The sequence below is a fragment of the Phyllostomus discolor genome, chromosome 7, assembly GCF_004126475.2.
Source record: "Phyllostomus discolor isolate MPI-MPIP mPhyDis1 chromosome 7, mPhyDis1.pri.v3, whole genome shotgun sequence".
Classification (NCBI taxonomy): Eukaryota; Metazoa; Chordata; class Mammalia; order Chiroptera; family Phyllostomidae; genus Phyllostomus; species Phyllostomus discolor.
The window spans coordinates 11564466-11589745 of NC_040909.2; the positions used below are offsets into that span (position 1 = coordinate 11564466).

The 25280-nt window shown below is 51.3% G+C and overlaps 1 protein-coding gene across 1 annotated transcript in view; it reads right to left on the reverse strand.

Moving 5' to 3' along the window:
- Positions 1-25280, reverse strand: part of ITGA9 (integrin subunit alpha 9) — a 308765-nt gene that overhangs the window by 102589 nt on the left and 180896 nt on the right. Inside the window, exon 18 of the mRNA XM_028518757.2 lies at positions 5494-5644. Within this exon, the coding sequence (XP_028374558.1) occupies positions 5494-5644 (151 nt within the window). The remainder of the gene's footprint in view (positions 1-5493; positions 5645-25280) is intronic.

The window sequence follows — 25280 nt, forward strand, 5'->3', positions numbered from 1 at the left end:
GCATCAACCCTAAGCCTTTATCTAAGGATCTGGTCCACCCCAAGACGAGCAGCCCCAGTGATGACTTGCTTCACCTTGTCACACCTGCGCTTCAGAGCAGCGTTCGGCACCTCTGCAGCGCAGTTGGCATGTCTGTGTTTTCTTGACTCTTTCTTATTCTCCCTTTCAACTGTGTGCCCCTCCCCCACCCCTCAGAGATTGCAGTCACTGCTCCCCAGGAGACTATTGTGTGACCGTTACATGCTGCGCTCCGGCCACATGGCACACGCCAGCTGGCCCATCAGCCAGCCGGGTAGCCGCCAACAAACGAAGACCCACTTTACAGAGTGTTTTCAAGTTAGCGTTACACAGGCGAGAGCGGAGCCCGCAGATGGCCCTCCAGGTGCACACCACACCTTTACAAGCAGCCCGCCCCTGCAGCGGTGGCCAACCTTTGGGCGTCTCTGGGCCACACTGGAAGAAGAGTTGTCTTGGGCCTCATATTAAATACATTGCGACACGTAATCACACACACACAAAAAAATCTCATCATGTTTAAATAACTTAATGATTTTGTGTTGGGCCGCATTCCCAGCCAGGTCGGACAGCCCTGCTGCCTTCAAGGAAAGAATCGGGAGAGCAGCCTGGCGTTAGGACAGAAAAACCCATCTCAGGAGGTATTTTTTCTTCCGTCTCAGACACTAGTGTGTCCCTAACTGTGTGATGATGACAGGAGACTGGAGACCCTGGAGGCCTGCGCTCTGAGCTGCTCTGTGACATTGGACGGGAGGGATGTCCATCCGCCAGCCACCCACCCACACCACCTGGGCAGCGAGGGAGGCACTGCCCAGGTGGCACCTGGGCTGAGATGGGCGGGCGGAGCCGTTCATTGAATGCAATGGGGGTGGGGGCTTCCAGGGTAAGGGCAGCTCCTGCAATAAATTATGACTGGCTTCCAGTGGGTATGTGGGGGGCAATGAAACAAGGAGGCTGGGAGGGGGCAGGTAGGGAGGCCCAGGCTCCCTTGTGGGCAGTTGAGGAGTCTGGCCTCCATTCTGAAGAATGTGAAGCAGAAGGAATGGCAAGAGTAAGCTTCTTCTCAAATGTTTATGGTATAATTGATATTAGCGGCTTATTCTTCATCTTTTAAATTATGTTCTTTACTGTGGCAATGGTTTTTAAATATTTGCTTCGTATTTTAAATATTTGTAAAAATTGTTCTTGCTTATTTCTATGTTTCTTTGGCTCTGACACACTTTTCATTCAACAACGTCTCGAGGACTTTATCTGTAACAATGTATCAGGAACAGTTTCATGGTGATTAAAGTTTCTATGGTTATTGTAGCAGATGCTGCCGGCACCTTGCCCACATTCTCCAGAGCCAACCAGAGGGTGGGTCACCTGAACCCAGACCCCTCCCAGGCCAGTGGCTTCCCACATCCCCTTGCCTGAGCTGTTTGCTCGCCCCAGGGTGTGTTGCTCACAGCTGGAGAAGGCTTTAAGTGCTGGAGAGTTGAGGCCCATGGAGTGATTCTCTGTGGATCAGTGATGGGAGCTGGTGGGTCAGCCCTCACCCCTCAGGAGAACGGCTGTGAGCTGTGGTCCAGAGTCTGTCTCTCTGGGGACCTGCAGCAGGACAGAGCCCGAGCTGCCTACAGCGGTCACCTGCTCATCCGTGTACACTGTCCTGCCTTTTCATCCATCCCTTCCCTGTCCAAACTCACCATTCCACCCAGGGCCTCCCGAGATCACTGCCCGGGAAATTACCTGCACCTCAGTCACTGTGTCGGGGTCGGCTTTTGGGGGGAATCCAGACTAGGAAAGTTAATAGACTCCACTTGTGCTCGTGCATCTGAGGATATCTTTACTTTGCCTTCACCACGGAGGGCCAGTGGGCTGGGTGCAGAAGTCTTAATTCACAACGGAACATACTCTAATTTTGATGTTAACGTTACAGAAAAGAAGTCTGTAGAAAACTGACGTCTTTGTTTTCAGTTAGACAGTAGTAGCACTAGTCTCATATCCTTAAAATAAAAAGTCTCATAAAGCTATGTGTACACCTTACACTGTTCTCAATATTTCTCTTTGCCTGGAACCTGCGGCATCCATTCAGGAAAACGGAGATCCTGCTTCACCCCCGTCTTCCGTCTGCGGCAGCTGGAACCCGCTCCCTCGGCTGATTCTCTGGCCTCCACCTGCGCTCCTCACTGTCCCCCTCCTCCATTACTGCGTTCTTCTCTCCGGATCCCCAGAGACCTTCCCAAACACGCCCTGTGTGATAACGAATCAGCTTCTTATACTGCTAAGTCTGCTCTTGCCTGGTTATAACCCGCATTTTCATTCTGCCTTTGCTTCCTTGGTTCCATGACCACGTTTCCTTATCCCCCCCACAACCTTGATTTTTGCTTCCCTCTCCGTTTATTCCATTTCATCCCATTCTGTTCTACTCTCTGATCTTTTGTGGTGCTCATTTTTTTTTCTTGAATTTCTCCAAGAACAAAAGTGAAGGCTATGTAAAATTTACTCTTGTTTTCTATTACTAATCTTCTGAAAAGGTATGCCTTCCCTCCATATCTCGAGTTGCACTTTTCCTGGTTTTCCTGTTAGAACCCTTTCGCAGGGCCCACGCTGGTTCTGTTCAGGTCTGCGCAGGGGTGGGCGGGCTCTCTTGGTTTCCCTTCGCCGCGGCCTGAGCGCGGTTGGTACTGTGTTCTGGGCTGAGCAACGCCATTTACACCCCAGTCACAGTCCGGATTGTGGTCGTGGGAGAGGACCCTTTTGTTCCTTTCCCTTCTCCCGCCGCATGGAGGGTCGCCTTGCCCATCTGCTGTTCCGAGTGGTCCGGCCTCCACAGCTGCTCCGTACGTCTCTGCACCCCACCACCCCCTCACACGAATGCTCACCACACCCCAAAGAGCCCCCGATGCCTTGTCAACTTTCTGCCAAAGGGAAGCCCAGGGTTCCCTTCGCCAAAGGCTTTACTGGTTGTTGAAACTCAATGGCAAAAATATAGCAGGGATATGTTCTCATTTGCTCCACAATCAGCTACGGTGGCTAATGACCTCCCCGTGTCCTTCTCAGGTACATGGTCCTTGACGGACCAGAGCACTGTCGCCCAGAATGCCTGGGGGCTGGCTAACCCAACCCCACCACAGTGGCCAGTGATGATGGAGGGGTGGAAGGGATGCTCCCCGCCAGTTCAAGAGAGGGCAATTCTGCTGAGTGACGTGTGTTCTACAGCAGCGGTCCCCAACCCTGTTGTCTGGCACCAGGGACAGGTTTTGGGGAAAATGATTTTTCCGAGGATGAGCGGGGGCTGGGGAGACAGGAGGCAGAACTCAGGCAGCGATGGGAGTGAAGCTTCGCTCATTTGCCCATGAGGCCTGGTTCCTAACAGGCCACGGACCGGTACCAGTACTCGGCCTGGGGACTGGGGACCCCTGCGTTAGAGCACCCCTCCCTCTCTTTCTACCCTGTAAATCAGACCAAGGCTAGCTTTTATGACAGTGCATCCCTACTCAGCCCTGCCCCTGCCCCCGCCCTGCTTCTCTTCTCCAGGAGCATGCCTCCCATAAAGCAGCGTCCCAGGACCGCAGGCAGTGAGGAGGGAACGGGAAGATGTATGCAAACCCCCCGAGTATAGTAGGTGGTCAATAAATGCAACCTCCCTCGAATAGTTTTAAGGCTAAAAATATAAACATTTGCTCTGTCAAAGACACTCATCACAATATTATTTAATAGAGAATAAAACTGGAAGTAATGAAATTTCTAATAACAGGAATTTGTAGGTAATCCATAGTATATCTTATGATAGGATTTTGTGCAGTCTCCAAGCTAGAGAGAAAACCGTGGTGAAGGGAAGCTAAGTAAGACAGAGGAAGCTATTTAGTTTAGGAAGTAATACTGCCTGGCACTATATCCTGATACAATGAGGCCAGCTCTGAACATTGTAGCAGACAACAGACAGAACAAGGCCTAGTCACAAGGATGACCGTGTCCACAGGTAAAAATATGCCCGTTGTTCAGAAGAAGCACAGCTACTCCTCATTCTGAGGCCAGAGAGAAATTTCTCCCATGAGCCCTGAGTGAGAGAAATCTGTGCAATATAATGACCCGGTCACCAACCACAACCTCTCAGTTACCATAGAAACGAGTTCCACAGGTCTGGTCCCTGAGCAAACCCTTCTCCCCCCTCCCAGCCCTGACAGGAAGATGGCATCACAGCACAAGAAATTCTGTAAAAGGGATTCTGTGTGTAGGCAGAGATACCAAAACCCTACAGATATATGCTTCACTCCTGATGGGGTGGGGCCTGAGCCAGGGACAATTTTTAGGGTGTAGAAGGTGAATGGAAAGCATGCCCTTCCTGCAGTCCTTCTTAATTATTTGGGGGGCCCCTCCTAACCCTGGAGCTCCCCAAACCTATTAAGCAGCAGAAAGTTGGAGATGATCTCCTGGGAAGTCCTCGGAGCACCACCCCTCTAGATGGCTCTACACGCTTCGGCTGCCTCCTAAACTGGGCAAGATTGGCACGGTCCTGTCAGAGCTATCGAGCCTGGCCGGAGATGCGCCTGAGCAGGAGAAAGGCTGCCAGCAGGTTTGAGGGTGCATCTGGTGCTCATCTGTGGGCAGGGCGACAACTCTCAGAAAGTGACTTTGGTTCCACTGTAACACAGACATCAAGGCACTGCAGTTCAAGGCCGCAAACACCAGGAGAAGCTGCAAGAAGTACCCAGCAGGACAACTGGCGCAATCACGGGGTAGAGGGAGGTCTGTTCCAGGCCCCCGTTCCACCTGTTGCCCGCCGACAAGGCCTGTCCTGTCTCCCCAGAGGTGGTTCCTGGAGGCAGACCCCAAGACAGGAGGGAGCTCCGGCGCCTGTTTCCTTCCTGAGCCATGCAATCTAGACTCCCATTCGGTCAGACAAATTAATTCACTCTAAAAAGCTCACTCAATTCATGGAAATAATTTAATTTCCTCCACTCACTCAAGTGTGTCAGGAATAAATAAATACGCCAAAGTGTGGGATGATGAACATGACCCTCTAATGGAATGAAAGCATCAAGTGCGTCGCTGGCGGTAACAGGCATGATTAACCGCAATCTGCCCTGGTCTGCTGTTGTTCACGGCTACCGACCTAACACCGGAACTCTCTGGAACATGCGCGTGCTGGAGACAGTGACCGTGTATCACCTTAGAGAAGGGGCCGGACCTAAAGCCGCATGGGGTGGGCTTCATGAGAGAGAATGGGTGGGAGACAATGGAAGACATCGATGCTGCCCTGACACTCTTCTCTGGCAGTACCAACATACCTTCTAAGTCCTGGAGGAAAAAAATTCTAACAGTCCCAAATGGAGCCCTGATCGGTGCGGTTCCATTGGTTGGGCATCATCCCAAGTGGTCCTCTACAGAACGAAACCATCTTTGCAGAATCCCTGCACGTTCGGAGCTACGGTGAAGGTCAACAAATGCACCAGCTGGACCAAAGGCTCTCTTTCGGGGCACCCCCCTTACCTTCTGCCACATGTTGATGAAGAACAGCTCCCGGGAAACATTGAAGGACACATTGGCATCATAGGCATCGTCGCCGAGGTTGGAGATGGAGATGTTCAGGGAGATATTCTTCACAGCCCCCAGGGCCAGATACGGGGTTTTCTCATCAATGCTGCAATGAAAAAGAAACAGCAATGAATGCCCCCAAAGCTTTCAGCTTTCACTAATACAACACGAGCCACTGTGGGGTAGGTGGGGGAGGGGGGGGCAGAAACTCCTCTTGGACCAGAACTACAAGTCCCAGGAACCCAGTGAAGCAGCCTACATCCTTAGATCCCATGAGCCTTGGTGTCTCCATCTAAGCTCAGCAGGGGTCTGGGTTGCCTATCTCACTAGGCTATTCGGGGGCTCACATGAAATCTTGTACATCAAACCTGTAAAATCATAAGACATTTAATACCCTAGACATGGAATGTGGTCAGACATTTCCATTCTTTCGCATATTTCTGAGTACCTCCTGACTGCCCGTGACTGCTATTTTAAGTGCTGGAGAAAGAACAGCAAACAAAACAGAGTTCTTGCCCCCTTGTAGCTTCAGGGACAGCAAACACGGACACAAAGAAGCAAACACACTGGTCAGATTGTGGTAAGAGCTGCACAGATAACTTACCAAGGAGCAAGAAGCACAGAGAGCGCCAGAATAGAGGAAGAGTGGGATGCGGTATTAAATAGGGTGGTGGTCAGGGAAGCCTCACCAACGAGGTGACCTTAGCGGAAGCAAGTGAAGGAGCAAGACACGAAGAGATCTGGGAACGAGCCAAGGAGAAGGGGTGCCTGGAATGTTCAGAGACTGGCAAGGAGGCCGGTGTGGCCGAGATGCATGGGTGAAGGGGAAAGCAGGAGGGAATGGGCTTAGAGAGGCAAAGGCATTAGGGGCAAGCAGATCCTGTAGGGCATTGCCATGCATCACAAGGGCCTTGGTTTGACCCTGAGATGGAGCCCCTGCAGAGCTCCGAGTGGAGGACCCATGGGACCTGACCTCCATACTGAAAGGCTCACACGGGCTGTGATGAGAGCAGTCTGTGGAGTGAGTGGTCAGGGGGAGCAGGAAGCCTGGTTAGGGAGCACTTGTAGTGATCCAGGGGTGAGAAGATGACAAACCATCCCGTGGTGGTGGAAACTGAGGCAGCGATGAGTCATTCTGGGTGTTTTGAAGGGTATGCCAACAGATTTTGCTCATGGCTGGATGAGGGGTGTCAGGGATCTTAGCAGGGGAGTCAAGGATGGCTTCAAGGATTCTAGATTCTACAAGTAGAAGGGGACAGTTGTCATTTATCGAGATGGGAAAGACGGTGGCTACAGAAGGTTTAGCAGAGAAAACCCAAACACCTATTGGATTTTTCAGAAGAGATTGGAGACAGTTGGATGCATAAGTCTGGAGTTGAAGGAGGAGTCTGGGCTGGAGATATACACCTGGGACGGACCGGCTCTGACCACCAGGGGCACGTGTGGGTAGATGAGAGGTCTCACACTTGGGAGCTGAAGACGAGGAGGAGCCAGCAAAGGAGACGGAAAAAGAGTGGCGAGGGAGACAGGAGGAGAACCAAGTGAGAGAGTATCTAAGTGGCCCCAGGAGACAGGCTTTAAGGAAGGAATAATCAGTTTTGTCAAACATGGCCTAATAGGTCAGAATAACATGAATGAGAACTGGCCCCTGGAACGAGCCATCTGGAGGTCACTGGTGATCTTGCTAAGAAGGACTCAAGTGGAGTGTCTGGGAAGAAGGCTTGACTGGAACGGGTTTAAGTGCTGCAGGAAGAGAATAAGTAGAAACAGCGAGCACAGTCCACTATCTGAAGGAGTTTTTCTACAAAGGGGAGGGGAGAAAGAGGATGATAGCCACTAGGGGATGTGTGCTCAAGGGAATTTTTTTAAGATGGAAGTTATTACAGTATATTTACATGGTGATAGGAAGGGTCTACTAGAGAGAGAAGAATGAATGATAGCATGACAGGGGACAGCTGCTGGATGGCCTCTGAACGAATGGAGGGGCCGGCCTCGGCTGGTTCGAGGTGAGAAAGAGGTGCGTATGGCACAGGCAGGCACATTAATAGATGGGTCTTAGGGGCAAGAAGAGATTCCTTTACGATGGCTTCCATTTTGCAGTGAAATAAAAGCAGAGTCAGATTGGGATGGGAGAGGAGGAGAGAATATTGGAGGGGTGAGGAGGAGGAGGGAAACAGCAGCCCAGGAGAGTCGGGGGCTGAATGGGCCACCAATGGGATGATGGTGGGGAGGAGCATGATGGGGAGGGGCGTGATGGCGAGGAGGAGAAAGACAGTGATGATGTACCTGACATTGACGATTCTTACATGAGCCTTGGACAAAATAAATTCACATGGGTGGCCAACCTTTGACTGGCCAACCAGTTAATGGAAGATGTGGTTAAGCACATACATGCTTGTGTAACGGACAGTTGATCCTTTTGGCCACTCAGCCTCCTGACACCTCCTATTTGGGGGAAATCTCAAGATGAGTGGGAGGGGCACATCGGCAAACAGGGGTTGGGTTAGAGTGGGTTGCTAAAGTGTAGGCACCTAAGTGGAGTCAGGCGATCTAAGGATGGTCAGGTGGCCTTGGCGTGGTGACCAGACAGGTGCTCCTAACCGAGGCCATGGATTTTGAGGGCTGCCCGAAGGCCCCAGGACGCTCTGAGACCATCCGAGGGGGCCACGGAGGACTGAGAGCCCAGGGGTGGCATCCTGAACTAAGCCTCGCCTCCTCTGTTTCCTGTGATGACGGTTCTCCAGCTGTCCCAGCTAAGCTCGGGACCCGCCCCTATCCTTCCAATAAATCCCTCTTGTGTTTAAATTAACCAGCATATGCTTGTTGTTGTTTGCGACCACGGATATAGCCATAGCAGAGCAGAGACGACAACTATCCAAAATCTCAGGAGGCTAACATACTTTGAAATACAGATTTTAGGGGGAGGAACCCTCACTGCCCATCCAGGAAGAGAGGACCTCCCTTTGCTGCGTGCCTCGCATGCCAACAATAACAACATGTGAAGGAGCGATCTGATGGTCTTGTTTTTGGAAACAAGAGCCCTAAGGATCCAAACAAGATGTGAAAAATTAACTTAGAGGAAAGTTTTGGATTCTTGAATGGCCTCCAATAAATGACGACCCTGACCTCAAGCTATGTGGCAATTATTTATTATTCTTGGCCACTTTAATTTTCAACAATTGATGTGTTATTTCTGTCCTCTTGTTTGCTTTTGTAAGATTAAAGGAGCAATCCTCAGGCTTTGAGGAGTTATGAGAGGGAGGGTGCTAACCTTGCCTTATCTTGAGGGATTGCGTAAGGACTCACAAGTAGCCCAGTAGCCTCTGAGAATACCCATCGTTTCCAAATGGAATATTAAACAGAGAGACGATATAAAAAAGCACAGGACCATGGGGCAGGGAGATGCCTCTTTGCTCCAGTTTTGTGATTCATGATCAGCCATGTTTCCCTGTGTACAAATGGCAACCCCCACAGCCTAGACCTCTGTTACTTAATCATGCAGCAGGTCGTCCCTGGGGCTTTAAAGGCAAGTGATTCCAACATGGCTCCGTGAGTAAGGGAAGCCAGGCACCTTTCAGAACAGACCTTGAACTCAGCCTTTTTTAAAAAAAGAGGCCTCAAAGCTGTTTCACTCCTCCTCCACAGCTAATACTCTGGTATAAAATAGAACATCTCTGTTTCCAAAGCTATTCTTAGACATGAAGTGCAATGTCATTTGCCTGGTGCTGGGTGCTTGTAATCATGTCGTCCTTCTGAAACCTTACAACGCCATGAGAGGCCCCTGATGCTAGTTCCGTTTTTAGATGGGAGGAAGCTGAGATGCAGAGAGCCGAGGGGACTGGCCGAGGGGTTGTGCTGGGCTTAGGACGCAGTGCCTCCCGTGCCTTCGAAGCCTACTCACTCCTCACCCTCGCAGCCCGTGTTCTCCAGCCACTCGCCTGCGCTCCCTCCTCCATGTGCTCCGCCGTCCCTCACAGAACTTACCCAGGTAGTGGAGACACACTGATTCATACACATGTTTAGAAACTGTCTCCCCCTATTGGGGTCGAAGCACCAGGGTGCAAGGACGCCTGTCTGGTTTTGCACATCCCTGAACGCCCACTGACAGAGCTGTGTGCCTGGCACACAGTAGGTACTCAACACACCCTTGTGGGATGGATGAATGAACATGCACACCATCCCCACAACAGATCATCAGCTCCACCTTCGCATCTCACGGCTGAAGGAGCTGAGCCCCCAGAAGGAGGCGCGCTCTGATCCGGGTCTGTCCGTGCGGGGGGCTGAGCAGTGGCCAGTGCCGCACTTCCATCGGCACGAGGGCCGCCTGAGCGGCAGCACTCATGTAAACTCTGCCTCGGCCGGGAAGGGCTTTGGCAAGAAATACCCAAAAAGAACAGGACTCTGTGAAGACCGGCCTCTGACAGGGCTGTGGAAAGAGTGAAATGCCCAGGCACGGGGTTTTGGTGCCAAACATTCCCCAGGTGCTTACTTATTCCGTAAAGTACAATCCTAATTTTTGAGAAATTTCATTCCCTGAAAAAAATGTCCCATTAACTTTAATTGGCTCGTGCAGTCTTTTACATGAGTCACACTGCTTGGAACATCTAACCACTCTGATATACTTTTATAAGACAAGCACTATTAATAGTTAAAATAAGAACCAAACCATACAGCTTCCATAAAGCTTATCTTACCACACATCTACAGCCTGCTGGAAACATGTGGCTCATTTGTTATCAAAAATAACAACTGTAGCTCTGGCAGGGTAGCTCAGTTGGTTAGAGCATCGTCTCGACATGCCAAGGTTGTGGGTTCGATCCCTGGTCAGGGCACATACAAGAATCAACCAGTGAACACATCAATAAGTGGAACAGCAAGTCTGTATTTCTCTCTCTCTCTCTCTTTTTTTCCTCTCCCTTTCTCTCTAAAATCAATCAATAAAAAAAATATAACTGTCCTAATACATCTTACAGCAGCTGTTTCGACTATGTCGGGTTTATCTTGAATTTGGCACCGTTCACTCAGGACTCCAAATGCCAGCTGTTACTGCCACCATGTTGGTGGCCTCAGGGTCACTGTCGAACCTGCTGTGTGACCTCACTCATCACCTTACATTAGGAGGGCACACCCTCCAGAGCTCCTTGTTGGGAGAATGCGGTGCGTTCCCGTGTCCGTCATCACCTGCTGAACCCCGCAGGCCACCGGGCTGGATTCTTCCCCTTCCACCATCACAGAAACGACTTCATGCAGGTGATTTTTTGTGAAGGTGCTAAGGAAGAAACTAAAGTAGCACTGTCCCTCCCTCTGGGTCCACAGCTCTTCAAGTACAGGAAAAGACAACAAAACTGTATAAAATTCACACAGAGCTTATTTGGCTTTAAGAAGAAGAAAAGTAAAATTGTGCTTGTCTTCTTAGCACTTCCAATGTTTCAAATACTGGGAGGTGTCATCTCTTTACAAAGCTCTCTGAGGCGCTTACTTTTCCTCTGGACAATGTTCCTTGGAATTGGCGGGGGCTGTTCAGGACGGTGCCAGGTGCCTTCAGCACCCGCTGGGAATCTCCTGGGTGCTTTGTTGGCAACTATCAGGTTTTCAACTCTGAGTGCTTAAACTTACAAACACGGAAACACGGAAAACTCCACAAAACCACCGTTTCTCGTGGGGCGTCTTCCCATGAGGGACACGAACACCAGTGCCAAATACACCGATCATGACATGAAGAAAATACACAGCAAAGGGAACGCAAGTCCGGCTGAAGAACAGGTGCAGAACGAGGTGCAAGAGGGATTCCAGGGGGAATCCCTTTCCAGGGGGAAGAAATCCCTGTAGACCGAAGTTATCCCGAGAAGTTCCCCGGGAGGGGGAGGGGTCGAGCCACATCTTAAAGGATGAGGAACACACGGGAGGGCAGGGGAACAGGAAGTGCATTCCAGGCAGGGAAAACAATGACCAACAGATCAAGAAATGGGGTGACTCAGAAATAAAGTGCAAAGAGCAGGAAAAGGACATCCTTAGCAGTGAGATCAAGGGGAGGCCAGGAGGATGCTCGGAGTACGTGCAGATTCCCACGGGCTTCAGATATCAGCGTTTTGAGTCGATCCTCTAGGCCCATGAACTTAACCAGGTTATCCTGAGTCGCCAACACCAGGGATGTTGAATGTAATTTGTTAGTAATAACAAGGCACCACAGTGAGGTATTATAAAACCTAGTAGGCTACGGGGGTTGCGCCCTTGTTCCCTGGGGTTTATTTATCAGTGCAGCCTGCACAGGCTGCCACTCTATCTGCCAGCACCCCCATCTTTTGCTGAAGGACTTTTCTCTGCAGGCCAGCAGAGTGTCCAAGAAGCAAGCCCCCCACAGCCCCTGTAGCAGCCCGCAGCCAGTGACTGATGGCAACGGGTGTAGCATGACCTCAGCTCCCTCACCCATCGGGTGAGACAATGCAGAAGTCCATGTGCTAGGTCTAAGCCTGGGCTGTCCAATGTCACAGCCACTAGTCACACATGGCTTTGAGCACTTGAAACGTGGCAGGTCTGCACTGGAGTGCAAAATACACATCAGGTTTCTAGGACTTAGCACAATAAAATAAAAAGGATTTTTAAAAATCTACCTGGCTGGCGTAGCTCAGTGGATTGAGCGCGGGCTGCGAACCAAAGTGTCACAGGTTCAATTCCCAGTCAGGGCACATGCCTGGGTTACAGGCCACGGCCCCCAGCAACCACACATTCATGTTTCTCTCTCTCTCTCTCTACCTCCCTTCCCTCTCTAAAAATGGATGAATAAAATCTTAAAAAAAATCTCAAGCACTGTTTAAATACTAATTACATATTTAAGTGATTTTTGCTATACTAAATAAAATTTGTTTTACGGGTTCCAGTTTAATTTTTCAGTGTGGCTACCATGAATTTTAAGTGGCCTATGTGGTTTGGATTATATTTCTGTTGGTTAGGACCATTCAAGACTCCCAGTAAATTCTATGTATTTTGCTTTCAACAATATATTTGATTTGTGATTCCTCTTCAACGGTACCTATTTGCTCATGTTACTTGCAAAGTGGAGGTCTAGGAAAAATAAAACAAATTTGGGTAAAAATAAAACTGAGTCTTTTTGAAAATGAAACTGAAAATATTTATCTTCTAAAACGCACTGGCTTATAAAAATGATGTAATGGATATTGCGAAATGTCACAAAAGAAAAAGCGAACCACATGTGCGCTTCTGTGCCCCACCAAGTAGTTTTGAGTTTCACCCAGATCCGACCCCCAAAGCTGTACACTGGGCCCACACCTCACTGGCGAGGGAGGGATTTGTGCGCTGCCCCCAGTCAGGTGCTGAGGGCTGCTGTGGGGTGGGAAGGGAGCCCATTCCCAGCACCTCCGGCCTGGTGGGCGGAGCCAGCAGAGATGCAGATCCTGAGCTGACCACCAGGGTAAAAAGGATGCAGACCCGCAGACAGCAACTGCTGCAGGGAGACTGGGGTCGGGGGTCGCAGCTTTATGAATGGGAGGTGGGGCCAGCCAGCAAAGCCCCGTTACCTCTGAACATCTTCACCTCTGAACATCTGGAAGGAGCCCAGGCCCCGGAGACACCCCACCGCCCCTTGTGAGCCACATCCTGGTCGCTCTCCTTCTTTAGCAAAGATCCATCTCAGGTGCCACAGTCTCCATGTCTCCCAATGGTTCCAGCCCACACAGGCCTCACAGTCCTGCCAAATGTTGTGGCGGGTAACCAAACACAGCCCAAACTCAGGGCTGACCGCCAGTGCATTATCCCTGGGGGGTCGCTGTACTGGCTGTCCATGGCTGGCAAGAGCAGTTAAAGGCAGGTATGCCTGGGCCGTGAAGGTCATTAATTATTTTGAACGTTATCCCTGCCCTAAACCGGGGCACCACGAGGTAAGACGCACAGGACAGTACCCTTGCTGAGTCTGAGGGGTACGTAGTTTGAGCTTCCCCAGCGCAATCTGCTTGGAGAGGATAACTAGGGATAAATTGAGGAAGATACAGATGGCAGCGAACACAATTTCTGAGTCCGTCTCTGCAGGGTATGCCCTCAGCTCTGCGACCTAGGGGGGCAGCTGTCCATCCCTCCACACACACAGTGTTCACGCCATTGTGTCCCCAAACATTATTATGGTATGTCCTCCTCAGCTTCTGTTCGCCCCGACAGGCTGAGAGGTTTCACAGTCAAGCCCGCTGCTTGCATCTGAGAGGTGCTCCGAAGCCCCCGGGGGTCCTTACAGCAGCCTTTGCGTCCCAAGAGCCGGACCAGAGGCCTCTCCTCCATGATGCGGCTAACTCTGCTACAGAAAGTCAGTGACCTAGGCCAACAGCACACACCCCCATTCTCAGAACCCCAGCATTTCTGTGTCCCCAGAGAAGAAAGCTGCCAGTGTCAGCCTCTGGCGGTAAGGGGCCAGGGCGAAGGCCCTCATCAAATTCTGGACACGTGAGTGTGACACCCCACGTTTCCAGGTTCTTCGTCCCTTCCCCTCAGCTTGTGATGAGCTGGAGAAGATAAGCTGTGTCCTGTCCCCAAGACACAGACGTTGGCATGTGACAGAACTCTGGTCAAGGAATCCTTAAGGTACAGCTGGAGACTCCAGAGGTGCTGGTGCTCCTGGAACGCCCCAGTGTCAGCTCTGGGATGTCTCTTTCCTGCAGGGTGGGACTGCTTTGTGTTGCTGGCTCATCTGAGTGGATGAGTGCCCGTTCCTCTCCATTCCTGTAGACCTTATTGATAGGTGCAATTATTTAGAATCCAGGTGCCTATTTCCACTGCTATAAAAAAAAATCACTAAAGTTTCCTGATTTATAAGGTTCTAGCTATTGTGGCAAATATTTAGGGACTTTTCTTTTCTCGCTAACCAAGAGCACCAAAAAAGATATAACTTCTATCTTTTAAAGAAAAACATTTTTTTGGTTAAAAAAAGCACCAAGAAATATCCGAAAAGGATATTGTACCAAAAGGTGCAATTCTAATATACATTAAGAAATCAAATCAAATCTTATTGTATCTTTCAATACCCTCTAGAGCGCTGGGAGTTATTCCTTCCACCCAGCTCTTAGTCCTACGGCCACTTACAGCCCGGCCTAGGGCAGCCTCCTGTGGTTCCCAGCCTCAGCCCAGAGCCCCTGCTGCCTGGCCCAGGATCCCCTTGTTTCACACCATGCAACACGGTCCACTCCATTTGTTCGGTGCTCGGTGCCACATCTGGGACAGTGTGTTTCTCAGGTGTTCCCGCCCCGCCTCGGCCACCACACTGCTTCCCTTCCAGCGGTCCCACCTTTGCGTTCCCTGCTCCCCCTCCCCCTTCCCCGGTCTGGCTGGACTTCCCCCGAATCCCCGGGTCGACGCGCTCACATGGCTTGTCCCAGACCTCCACCGGCACCTCCTGGGTATGTGTCTGCTTTCAAACACACTTCTAAAACAATCTCAAGAGCAACAGTTTACATGAATGGGTCTCCGCTTTTGTTTTGAGCCTGTAATTTTAAGCAGCTTTAATGTTCATACTGTTCACGTCCTTGGCTACTGCCTAAACCAATCACTGAACTGTATTCCATAGAATGAGGTTTTCGTTTTGGAGATGGGCTTCGCATCTCGCCGTGCTTCATAAACCCCTTCTAATCACGCCGAGCAGACCCACACGGCTGGTAACTCCAGATAGGGATCCTGAGGCACTTGGGTGAGGCACGGCCATTAAAGTTTACAGCGGATCAGGGAAATGATGCTTGGGACCGAGTTTCTGGCTGGAAAAAGCACTTACGTGAAGCCAGAAATACCTCCATCTCCCTCATATGTACCCACCTGGGCCAGCTTTATGGTCCTAGAGCCAGAAAGGTATTTACTAAGGTGATCTGAGCCAAAAGAGTGGTTTCCCTGGCAACATGCAGGTAATTAACGTATATTACTTTAAAGAGTCCTAGGCCTACATCCTCTCTGACGTCATCGGCCTTGATCGGGGCCCCAGCTCTGGCTCGGTTAATAACTTGTGCGGGGACAGACCGGTACTTGCGTCAAAGGCCTCCTCTTTCTAACGAGGCCAACGTGAGAGGCCGGAGGGCCCTCCCGGTCCCTCCAAGGGGCTCAGGCTCCTTCCTCCGGCCCCGATTGTTTAATCGTGAAAGGAACTGCTGGTTCCCAGCTAACAGAGGAATTCAAATCCTCATCAGTCTTTCCTTTAGGAGCGTTTCCGGAATCACTAAATCTCAGCACATCTGGAACGAATCAGCGAGGTTCACTCACTGTAACAACTGGATTAAAGGCAAAGAATACTTCAGGGGGCAGAGGAATTCCCAGGCTCTGTGGGCTGCTCAGGGGCCTGACGTCATCAGACAGGGATGGCGTGCAGTGATGTATGGCCTGGCCCAGCAATGGCACGGTGCCACCTTATGTCACACACCAGCCGCCCGTTGAACCGGGCCACTTAACACACTCAAAATGCAAGGCGCCGACACGCAGGTCACAAAGCTGGCAGGCCAGACGAATGGAGAGGACCAAGTCAGCATGGCCACCGGGGTTCCCTGGCTGTCATGGTCCTAACTCTCTCCCCCACCCCCACCGATTCTAGTTTAAGAACCAAACGGGGGATGTAAATGGTCACAGACAATAAAACACATTGAAATTCCCAGCCTCCCTGGATTTGGAACCATTTTTTTTTTTTTTCCTGTGAGGTGAGCAGCCACAGGGGCAAGGAGAAAAGAGCTCTTTCCTCCTGGGTCCTCTGGATCTCTGGAGGCCTTGAGGGCAGAAATAAGGACGCACAGGACACACCACGGCACCTCAAGCCACCACGAATGGGCCCACTGGCCCGTAAAGTGGCTGCCGCGTTCACCGCCTGGCCCAGTTTCTCTGCTTGGGGCCTGAAGCACTCCATTTCTTGAGCTCATCAAAGCGCTGAAGAACAGTTACCTGCGCCTTTAATAAATAATAAACCCAGAACAAGAAATGAATGGTTACTTCCTAATCCGCATATTGATTAGGAAGCCACAGAGACAGGAGAACATGACGACAGCTTCATAATGAAGTCCAAGTTCAGAATATTATAACGAAAATCTTTCATCCACTCCATAAGCAAAGCAAAGCATTTGTTTCTCCAATAGGTAGCTTTCCCCAGACTCAGGGAAAACTTCTGGAACAAGGGTTTTTAACCTGTTTTTATGCCACCAGATACTCCTGGCAGTCTAGTGAAGTGATTGGACCCTTCTCAAAATACTGTTCTTATTTTTAGAGCGAGGGGAAGGAAGGGAGAGAAGCGTCAACGTGCAGTTGCTTCTTGTGCACCCCCCAACTGAGGACCTGGCCCATAACCCAGGCATGTGCCCTGACTGGGAATCGAACCTGCAACCCTTGAGTTTGCATGCCGGCGCTCAATCCACTGAGCCACACCAGCTAGGGCTCAAAATACTGTTTTTAAATGTATAAAATGAAAAGTAGGATTACAAAGAAACCAATTACAAAGAATACAATGATCGTTATATTTGAAAATGTGTGGTTTACTATTTGTTATTTTTTTAATGACACTAGTAGGACTGAATGGTAGATCTAAAAACTACGGTACCTGTGAAGTTGGGATGAATGTAGGTCATATTCTGAAGTGTCTGCAGTGCGGCAGCTCGGTATGAAAATGCCAGAGTCTACGTGTGGCCAGAGTCACAGGTCCTGCTGACATCCCCATGCTTTACTGTCTACACTTGTGACTGAATAGAACGCTCCGTTCCACTCCAAAGTCAGTGAAAATAAACACACAATCATTGTCCTATCCAGGTCCACAGGCCCCGTGAGTTCTATGCACAGATCGCCGAGGGCACACGGACCCCGGTTAAGAACCTCTGTCCTACGGGAAGGTGACAGTGGGGGACCTGGTGCAGTGAGGGGAAGGAGAGGCCATGTGGACGAAGGGGGAGGGAGAGACAGCGTGCTCAGACGGCGGCACCAGGAGGAAAGGCACGAATGGCATTTCCAAACGGCGTGTAAGGGGGTACCTGTGAGTGCTTTGGTTTCATTCATCTCCATCCCGCTATCCCGGGGCTGAAAACGAGTCATCCTTAAAACTGGGGAAGTTGGTCAGGGAGGAGCGAAAATGAGAGTCTTCTCCTTCTTGGCGTAGGAGGTTAAACTGTGCTCCTCCACACCAGAAGAAATAATGAGAAATTTAAAAATTTGTCTTTCCTTGGTTTCTTAAAGAAACAGGACCGTGGACTGACACCGTGGCGTTCCCCTCTTGGCTCAAGTCTCATTGTCACAGAAAACATTCTCAAAAGAGAGCCTGGTGTTCCTGGCGTGGAGGGCTGACGACCCCGCCTGCGTATCACGCCTTCCCTTGGTTCCCTCCACGGGGTGGGCGGGGGGAGGACCCTCTGCCCTGAAAGCCGTCTCGCACACTGCCACCCCCTCGCCTGTCCTCCACTGGGTGGGGGTAGTCCTCTTTAAAAACCAAGTCCCAGGGACCAGGCAACCAGCAGTAACCTTAGACGACCCAAAGTCCCCCTTGCTACCTGAAGGGACCTCCTACACATCACTCCAAGGTGTGGTTTTTAAGAAGCTCAAACCCTACCCTGGCTGGTGTGGCTCAGTTGGTTGGGCATCATTCCACAAACCCAAGGGTGGCGGGTTCAATTCCTGGTCAGGGCACATGCCTGGGTTGCAGGTTTGGTCCTTGGTTGGGGAGCCTATGAAAGGCAACCGATCAATGTTTCTCTCCCTCTCTTTCTCCCTCCTGTCCCCTCTCTCTAAAATCAGTAAGTATGTCACTGGGAAAGGAGAAATAAACAAATAAATAAATACATAAATAAATAAAATGAAATAAAAAGTCCAAACCCTTCCAATTTCAAGAGAGCAGATAAAAAAACCCACCAGCAACTGGTTCTCTCCATTAATACCTGAAAAATACATCAGATTTTGTTTCCTTTTGGAACTCAGTCCTAAAAAGGAACAAGACTGCCTGGCTAGGAGATCTGAGAACCAACGAACAAAACGTGAGGTCCAAGTTCAACAGGGTCTCAGGTTGGGTCCACTGGCAGCCGTCTGTGACAGGGGTCAGATGGGACACTGGGAGATGTCACGAGGAACAGGGGGTGAGGGCAGCAGGTGGGGCATGGGAAGCCAGGGGGGCGGGGTGGGGCAGGAGCTGCTCAGGGCCATGGTCTCGGGCAGAGTCCAGCCTTGGCCTGACTCCTACCAGGGCTCTGGAGCACTGACCACTGCATGGAATTATCCGCACTTGACATAGGGGGGCTGGCTTTTGGTGCCTCAAATCGGTCAGTCACTGGCTGAGGGCTGCCCCAGGGTGGGGGCCGCCTCCCAGCAAGAGGACTTCCATGAGGCGAGGGCCATTCTCCAGAACAGCTGGGAGCCTGAGCAGCCAACAGCTAGGAACATGGCACCTGCACCGTCAAGGGACCCAGGCATGGCTCCAGCAGCATCCACCCGGCCTCGTCATCTTCGGATCAGGGTCGCCTGGAATGGAGTCTGGGGAGAAGGCTCCTGCTTGCTGTAAGTTCTTTACACGGCACCTCCCATCTCACTGCAACAGCAGTGCGCAGTGACTCCTGGGCAGTTCGCGTTATTTCGGAGTCTGCCCCCTTTGTCTGGGGGGCGGGACCAGTGGCCACGGGGGACAAAGGAGAAGGCTCCTCAGCCACAGCCGTCCCCGGGTTTTCCTCTGTGAAGAGCAGCGGGGCCACCTCCCTGTTCACCGGTGGTGACGTCAGGTGGCTCCGAACACCCTTGGGAGAGAAGCTGAGAGGAGAGGGCGCGTGCACGACAAGGAGAAAAACTCGCGTGGAGGAAGGGTCACCTCGGAAGACAAACCCGCTGCGTGTCTTCGGAACTTGGCTCTCCTTACAGTAACGCAGGCTGTTGTGGGTGGGCGAGGCCAGTGTCCGTGGCAAGAGACCAACAACACAGTCGCACGGGACAAACTGCAAGAGTCTCAGCGAAGGCGCGGCACCGGGCTCCCCGCCTGCTCTTGGCTTGAGAGGAGGGAGCAATCCAGTTGCTACATGCTCTGGATGGGTCCTTAGGGTGCAGGACCAGTGAGAAGGAAATAACAGCCATATCATTTTGACCCTGCTGGAGAGATGCTTGCACATAAAACCTCCGATGGTTGGCTGTATTTGGGAGCCAAGGAAAATACTACCGAATAAAATTTTATTAGGTACACCTGTGAGGTAGACCCAGACTTCCCAGGTCGCTTGGGAGGGAGGCCAGCTATGAGCATGTTCCCAGCTTCTTCTGTGGTTGCCATGGTTACTCAGCCTGCCTTCCAGGCTCCTCTATGGATTCCCCACGCTCTCACCATCCACACGGAAAACCTCCATCGGTGTCTGCTGGACGGGAGGAGGGGCTGTCCCCGAAATCCAGTGTGTGTTGGGACAGACTTCTGCTGCTCATGTGGGAGGTCCCCTAAAAGTGAGGTGACTTCCCCAAGGGAAAAGGGTCAGTTCCTAGGGTGGTGGCCGGTAGGCTGCTGAGGAAATCAGACCATCCCTGAGAAAGGAGGGAATTTCCTAAATTGGACACCAGCACATGTGAGTGGGAGCGAGAGACAGGCCAGGTTCCCCTAAGCTGCCATGGCTATTTAAGGAGCGAGACCGTGGGTCTCAGGGCTGGGACACTGACTGCACTTGGCCTCAGGAACCTCCCAGCAGGTGTTTTTCCTGCCGCTGCCATTTAACTTCCTTTCTGACCTCGGATAAGTGACTCAAATCCCTGCCTGTCAGCTTCCTATTCTGTCCTCGAAATGCCACGGCTCCAAGGACGGACATGAAAACTGCCAGCCACGAAGAACGTGTGAGCTGGGCTTGTTTCCAACGGCCCGAGTTACTCTCTAGGACAATGGAGGGGGCGTCTCAGGGTCACAGAGTCACCATCTGTGCTCCTCCCGGGGCTGAGCCGGAGCCAGGCCTCCGAAGAAACACAGCTGTGTGGCCCTGCCCCACCCAGGTCCCTCGCAGGATGACGGAGGGGTCGGAGGTCTTATCCTCTCTGCCTCGGGTGTGCTGCGGACACAGCGTTCATCTGCTGCTCTCAGGGGAGTGGGAACAAAGCGCCCAGCCCTGTCCTTGGCTTGTGGGTGTGCTCTGAAGTCAAACGCCCTTCAGCATGCGGGCACTACTTGGCTGTGCTTGGGAAAGCAGCGGAAAAGGAACGAGATGCGGACAAGTGCAGTAAGAGGACGTTGGGTGTTTGGCAAAACCAGGAAAGAAAGCACTGCCAGGGAGTTCATGGGAAGAAGTCTCGGTGTCCAAAGGTGATTCTCGCTGGGAATTCCAGTGCAGACTCATCAGCTGAGACTCCCTGAGAAAGCAGCTGTAGCAGATGCCACACGTGCCCTGCCACCCCGCTCAGGCTGTTTCAAATGCTCTCGCTGACTCTGACCTGCCGGTGTCTGCGTCTCTGTACATCAGGGCCTTTCCCCAGAACCACACAAGGCTGCTCGCTTAGGTTGGAAGCCAAGGGAATTAAAGGTTCCTACCCACCCAACCCCGGGGTGGTCCTCACCCAGTGACTCTGTAGTTGCCCCTTCGCCCCCCCAAGAGGCAGTCATTTTGAGGTGCAGTTTCTACCATCCCCAGCGTGTCCCTGTGGTAGCTGGGTCTGACGGGCTGATGGACAGCCTGTCTCTACTCGTATCCTTTGTCACATGACACGTAGCTCACCCCATCAGGAAGCAGAGTTTATTTCCCCATCCCTTGAATCTGATTGGCCCTGTGACTTTGCTTTGGCCAACAGAATGTGGCAAAAGTGACAAGACAACAGTTCAAAACTAGGCCTCAGGAGGCATTATTCACTGCTGTTCCAGTGTTTGGACCCCACCTCTCCATCTGTCGCACTATAAGAATAAGAGGATAAAGGGGGTCAAATAGATGGTGACAAAAGGAGACTAGACTTTGGGTGGTGAGCACACGATGGACTATACAGATGATAAAGTTGTACACCTGAAAATTTATACAATGTTATTAACCAATGTTACCCTAATACATTAAAAAAAAAAAAAGCAGCAGCAGCATCCTGGGCTTGCCTGCTACAGGATGAGAAACCACGTGGCAGACAGAGGCAGAACCCCAGCCAGCAATGAGCTCATCATCACAAACAGAGGCACCTAGCCAACCTGAATTTGGCTGCAGACCATGCGGGAGACCAGAGGACCCAAGCAGCTGAGCCGGACCTAAGCAGCTGAGCCGGACCTAAGCAGCTGACCCACAGGATCTGCAGCTAAATAAATGGTGGCTGTTCCACTCAGGAGGCATGGTGTCCTGGGGTGGCTTGTTACACAGCAGTAAGTAACCGATACACTGGTGTTACGCTGCACCCTTATGGGCAGGCTTCCCTGTATCCTCCTTTACCCGCTTCCTTTGCTCCCTGCACTTCTCAACGACATCATGTAACCTCAGATCCTCGTCTCAGGGTCTGGGAGAGCTCCAACTCAGACAGGGTGGGGTGTTTCCTCCCTCTGCTTCCAGGGATCACAGAGAATTGTAGTTACTGTTTTCATGCGTGGTTCCCCTTCTAGACAAATAACACCGTGGTGCAGTACTTTGTATTTGTTCCTACCAAGCCTGGTATGCACAGAGCAAACACTCCATCCCCATTTGTCAGACAAATGAACACATTAGCGCCACGTCACTTCTTGCTAGGTGAGTAGAAGCAGGCACCCCCGAGGGGCACCGTACCCTTCGGTACCTCTTCCAGTGTGCCAACGACTCTTGGCCTGCCTTCCTCTGCTGATCACCTTCCCAGGGCCTACGTCACACCCTCTGCCTGGGTAATGCCCAGAGGAGACCCCTCACGGACACCTGCTGCCTCCTACAGGGAACCCGCATCACAGCAAACGCTTATCCCGCGAGGACACGAGGACGAGCGGAGCGTCGTCTCCTGTTCAGGGAGTTCTCTCCGCGGGAGCATCTCGCCTTTCCCTCGGGGACACGCCATGGAGAGAACCGTTTCCGTCTCCAGAAATTCCGGGAATAGCAACTACAAAGGCCAGATGCTCCCGATCAACAGATTTCTTTTATTTTTTCCTACAGATCTGGGGTAGCAAGTGAAGGTGTGAAGAAACAGAGAAATCACATGGCTAATATTCTGGCCAGGGCAGCAGTTTTCGAGGTTTCTGATCAGTTCCCACTCATCTTCCTTCTTTCCTTCAATAATAGTAGTAGTAGTAGTAATAACAACAATAATGGTGATGATGACGTTGTTACATTTGAGGGAACTCTTGAGAGGCCAGCCCCACAAGCTCAGGGTCGAATCTGAGGCCCTCCAAGGAGAGAACATTCCACCGACACGGGTGAAGAAGGCGACGACTCCTGCAGGGACCGCCCCCAACCCAGCAGGGCGGGGCCTAGCGTCTGCAGAGAGAAAAGCTGCAAATGGGGCCCCGTGGGTCAGACAGCCAGCAGGGAGCACGAGTGGGGTGGGTGGGAGGCATCTTTGATCATGGATTTTTTATCCATCAGCCTCCTTTCTGAACTGGGGCTATTTTTCACACAGAGGGGGACCCCCCCCCCCCCCCCGCCAAGGTCCCTAGCCTTGGTCTAGCTGGTAACAGACCCCAACAGTAGCTGGGACCCACAGACATGCAGAGAGCAGGATGCAGAGTTGGACATTTCCAGCTCTAATTCCCCACACCACCACCATGAGCCCTTGAGCAAGTAATCCGGCCTCCCCGAGGCTCTGCACCCTCCCTACTAAAACCAGTGTAATAACATTTACTCCTCAGTGTTGCTGAGCGGGCTCGATGAAACAACATTAGCTCTCATCTCCTGAAGGCTTACTAAACGCCAAGCACTTTCCAAAGCACTTCAATACATTTTAATGCATTAAATACTCAAAATGATTGTATAAGGGGTTGCTCTTATCTCTCCCATTTTACAGATGAGAAAACAGAGGCCCAGAGACGTTAAGGAGCTTGCCCAAGGTTGCACAGCTAGTAAGGCACTACAGTGTGGTTATGTATACTGAAGATTCTGTCACGTACCTAGTGCATGTAGGTGCTCAATAACCAGGGGTCTCTTCCCCTTCGTACAAGATGTTAAATCTACCCTATACTGTGGAGTTAATGATTCTGGCCAGTTTGCCTCTTTTGAGAAGGAGAACCATTTATTTCACACTCTAAATAGCTCTCTGGGTGCCGTGAGCCTCCTCTTGAAGGCTGATCCTTCGTGGATAAAGCTACCCATCTCCCAGGCCGAGGGTTTTGGGAATTTCACTGGGCTCCCCGCCCCAACCGCGATAACAGCATTAGTAAGGCTATAACCATAGAACCATTATGTGCGGTCACTAGATGGTTCTTCTAACTTCATAAATATTCTACCGTGCTTTTCACCTCCCTTAAGAGTTCTTTCACTATTGCAGTTGGCTGGCCAGGAGGCACCGAAATGTTCCACTGGGCTCCTATGGGATACATCAAAAAATATTTTTTTTAGCTCAGCTGCCACAGTCTATATTTCTCTCTCTTTATCCTAATAACCTGTGATACATTCTGAGGTACAGTGAGTATTTGGACAGACAAAACAAAATGTAGTTGCATCATTTTACAAACGGAATTTTCAGTCCTGTTTCACAGAAACTATCTATACAGCTTCATCCCCATTCCTGGACATTTTTGGAAATGGCATGTTTTGGAACTAGCCTCAAGACCATTAACAACTGTGGACTTCTCATTGAAGAGTTGACTGTTTTAGGAGACAACGGGCCTGCCAGAATTCGTGCTCTCTGGAGAGAAAACTAAAAACATCCATGAGTCCCAGTCACAGAGAGCATGTCCTGGCTCAATCCCTGGTCACTCGGGGTGACCCAATCACTCCCAGATGTCTTCCCCTCTTGTATTCTCCAGACAGCGGCCCCTCAGTCTGGTGGGAACTTAGCTGCTCCCAGCCACAGTACCTTGTACCACACCACCTACCAGTCCTTGGAGGGATCTTTCTCCGTTCCCCCTTTGCTTCAACTTTTCAGTACAATGAGTCACAGCCAACAGGAGAGCTAGGCTCTAAGGACGGCACGAAAGGCAAACACTGTGTCCAAACGGCCCCGAGAAACCCTTGGGGAGGCACCACGGTGGAGATCCACACAACATCTCTTGTAAGTCCAGCCCTGCCAAGGGTGCTCCTGCACCAGGGCCAAGGCCACTCCACAGACCCGTGCCCGGGAGGTCGGAACTAAGGTGGATGGAGAGAACAGCTGACACGGAGCTCCAGCGGGAACACACTTTCACCGAGTGGAACAGAGGACCAGATGACCCACACCATTCTCTCATTCTCTCCACCCTCCTCCCCACGCCTGCGCTCCATCTTCTTGTCTCTCACTACGTTCTCCTGACCACCTCCATCACCCTGCAGATCTTCATGGGAACTCAGCTCTCCACACCTCCAGTACTCTGCTCCCGTTTGCTCTCTACCCAGGTGCCTGGACCCTCCTTATGCCCCTTAATTACTCTGCTGGGAAGCTGCTCCATGGCCCTGTAATGGCCCATCTACCTCCCTTAAGCACTGAGTGTGTGGTGCCACCTCCCACGCACGCCATACACATTGAGAGAGGGGCCTCGTGCCCAGAACTCCCCTGGCTTCAAGAGTGAAGGAATGTGCATCCCACCCCAGGCAGGAATGAACCAAGGGAACTAAATAATAACCAAAGCAGCTTACTTCCAGTTTGAGCCACTGAGCCCTGGCCAATCAAACCCAGATCTTGGCTCCCACTACCAGGTTACTGACCACACGTACCTCCCTCCACTTTGTGCCTGG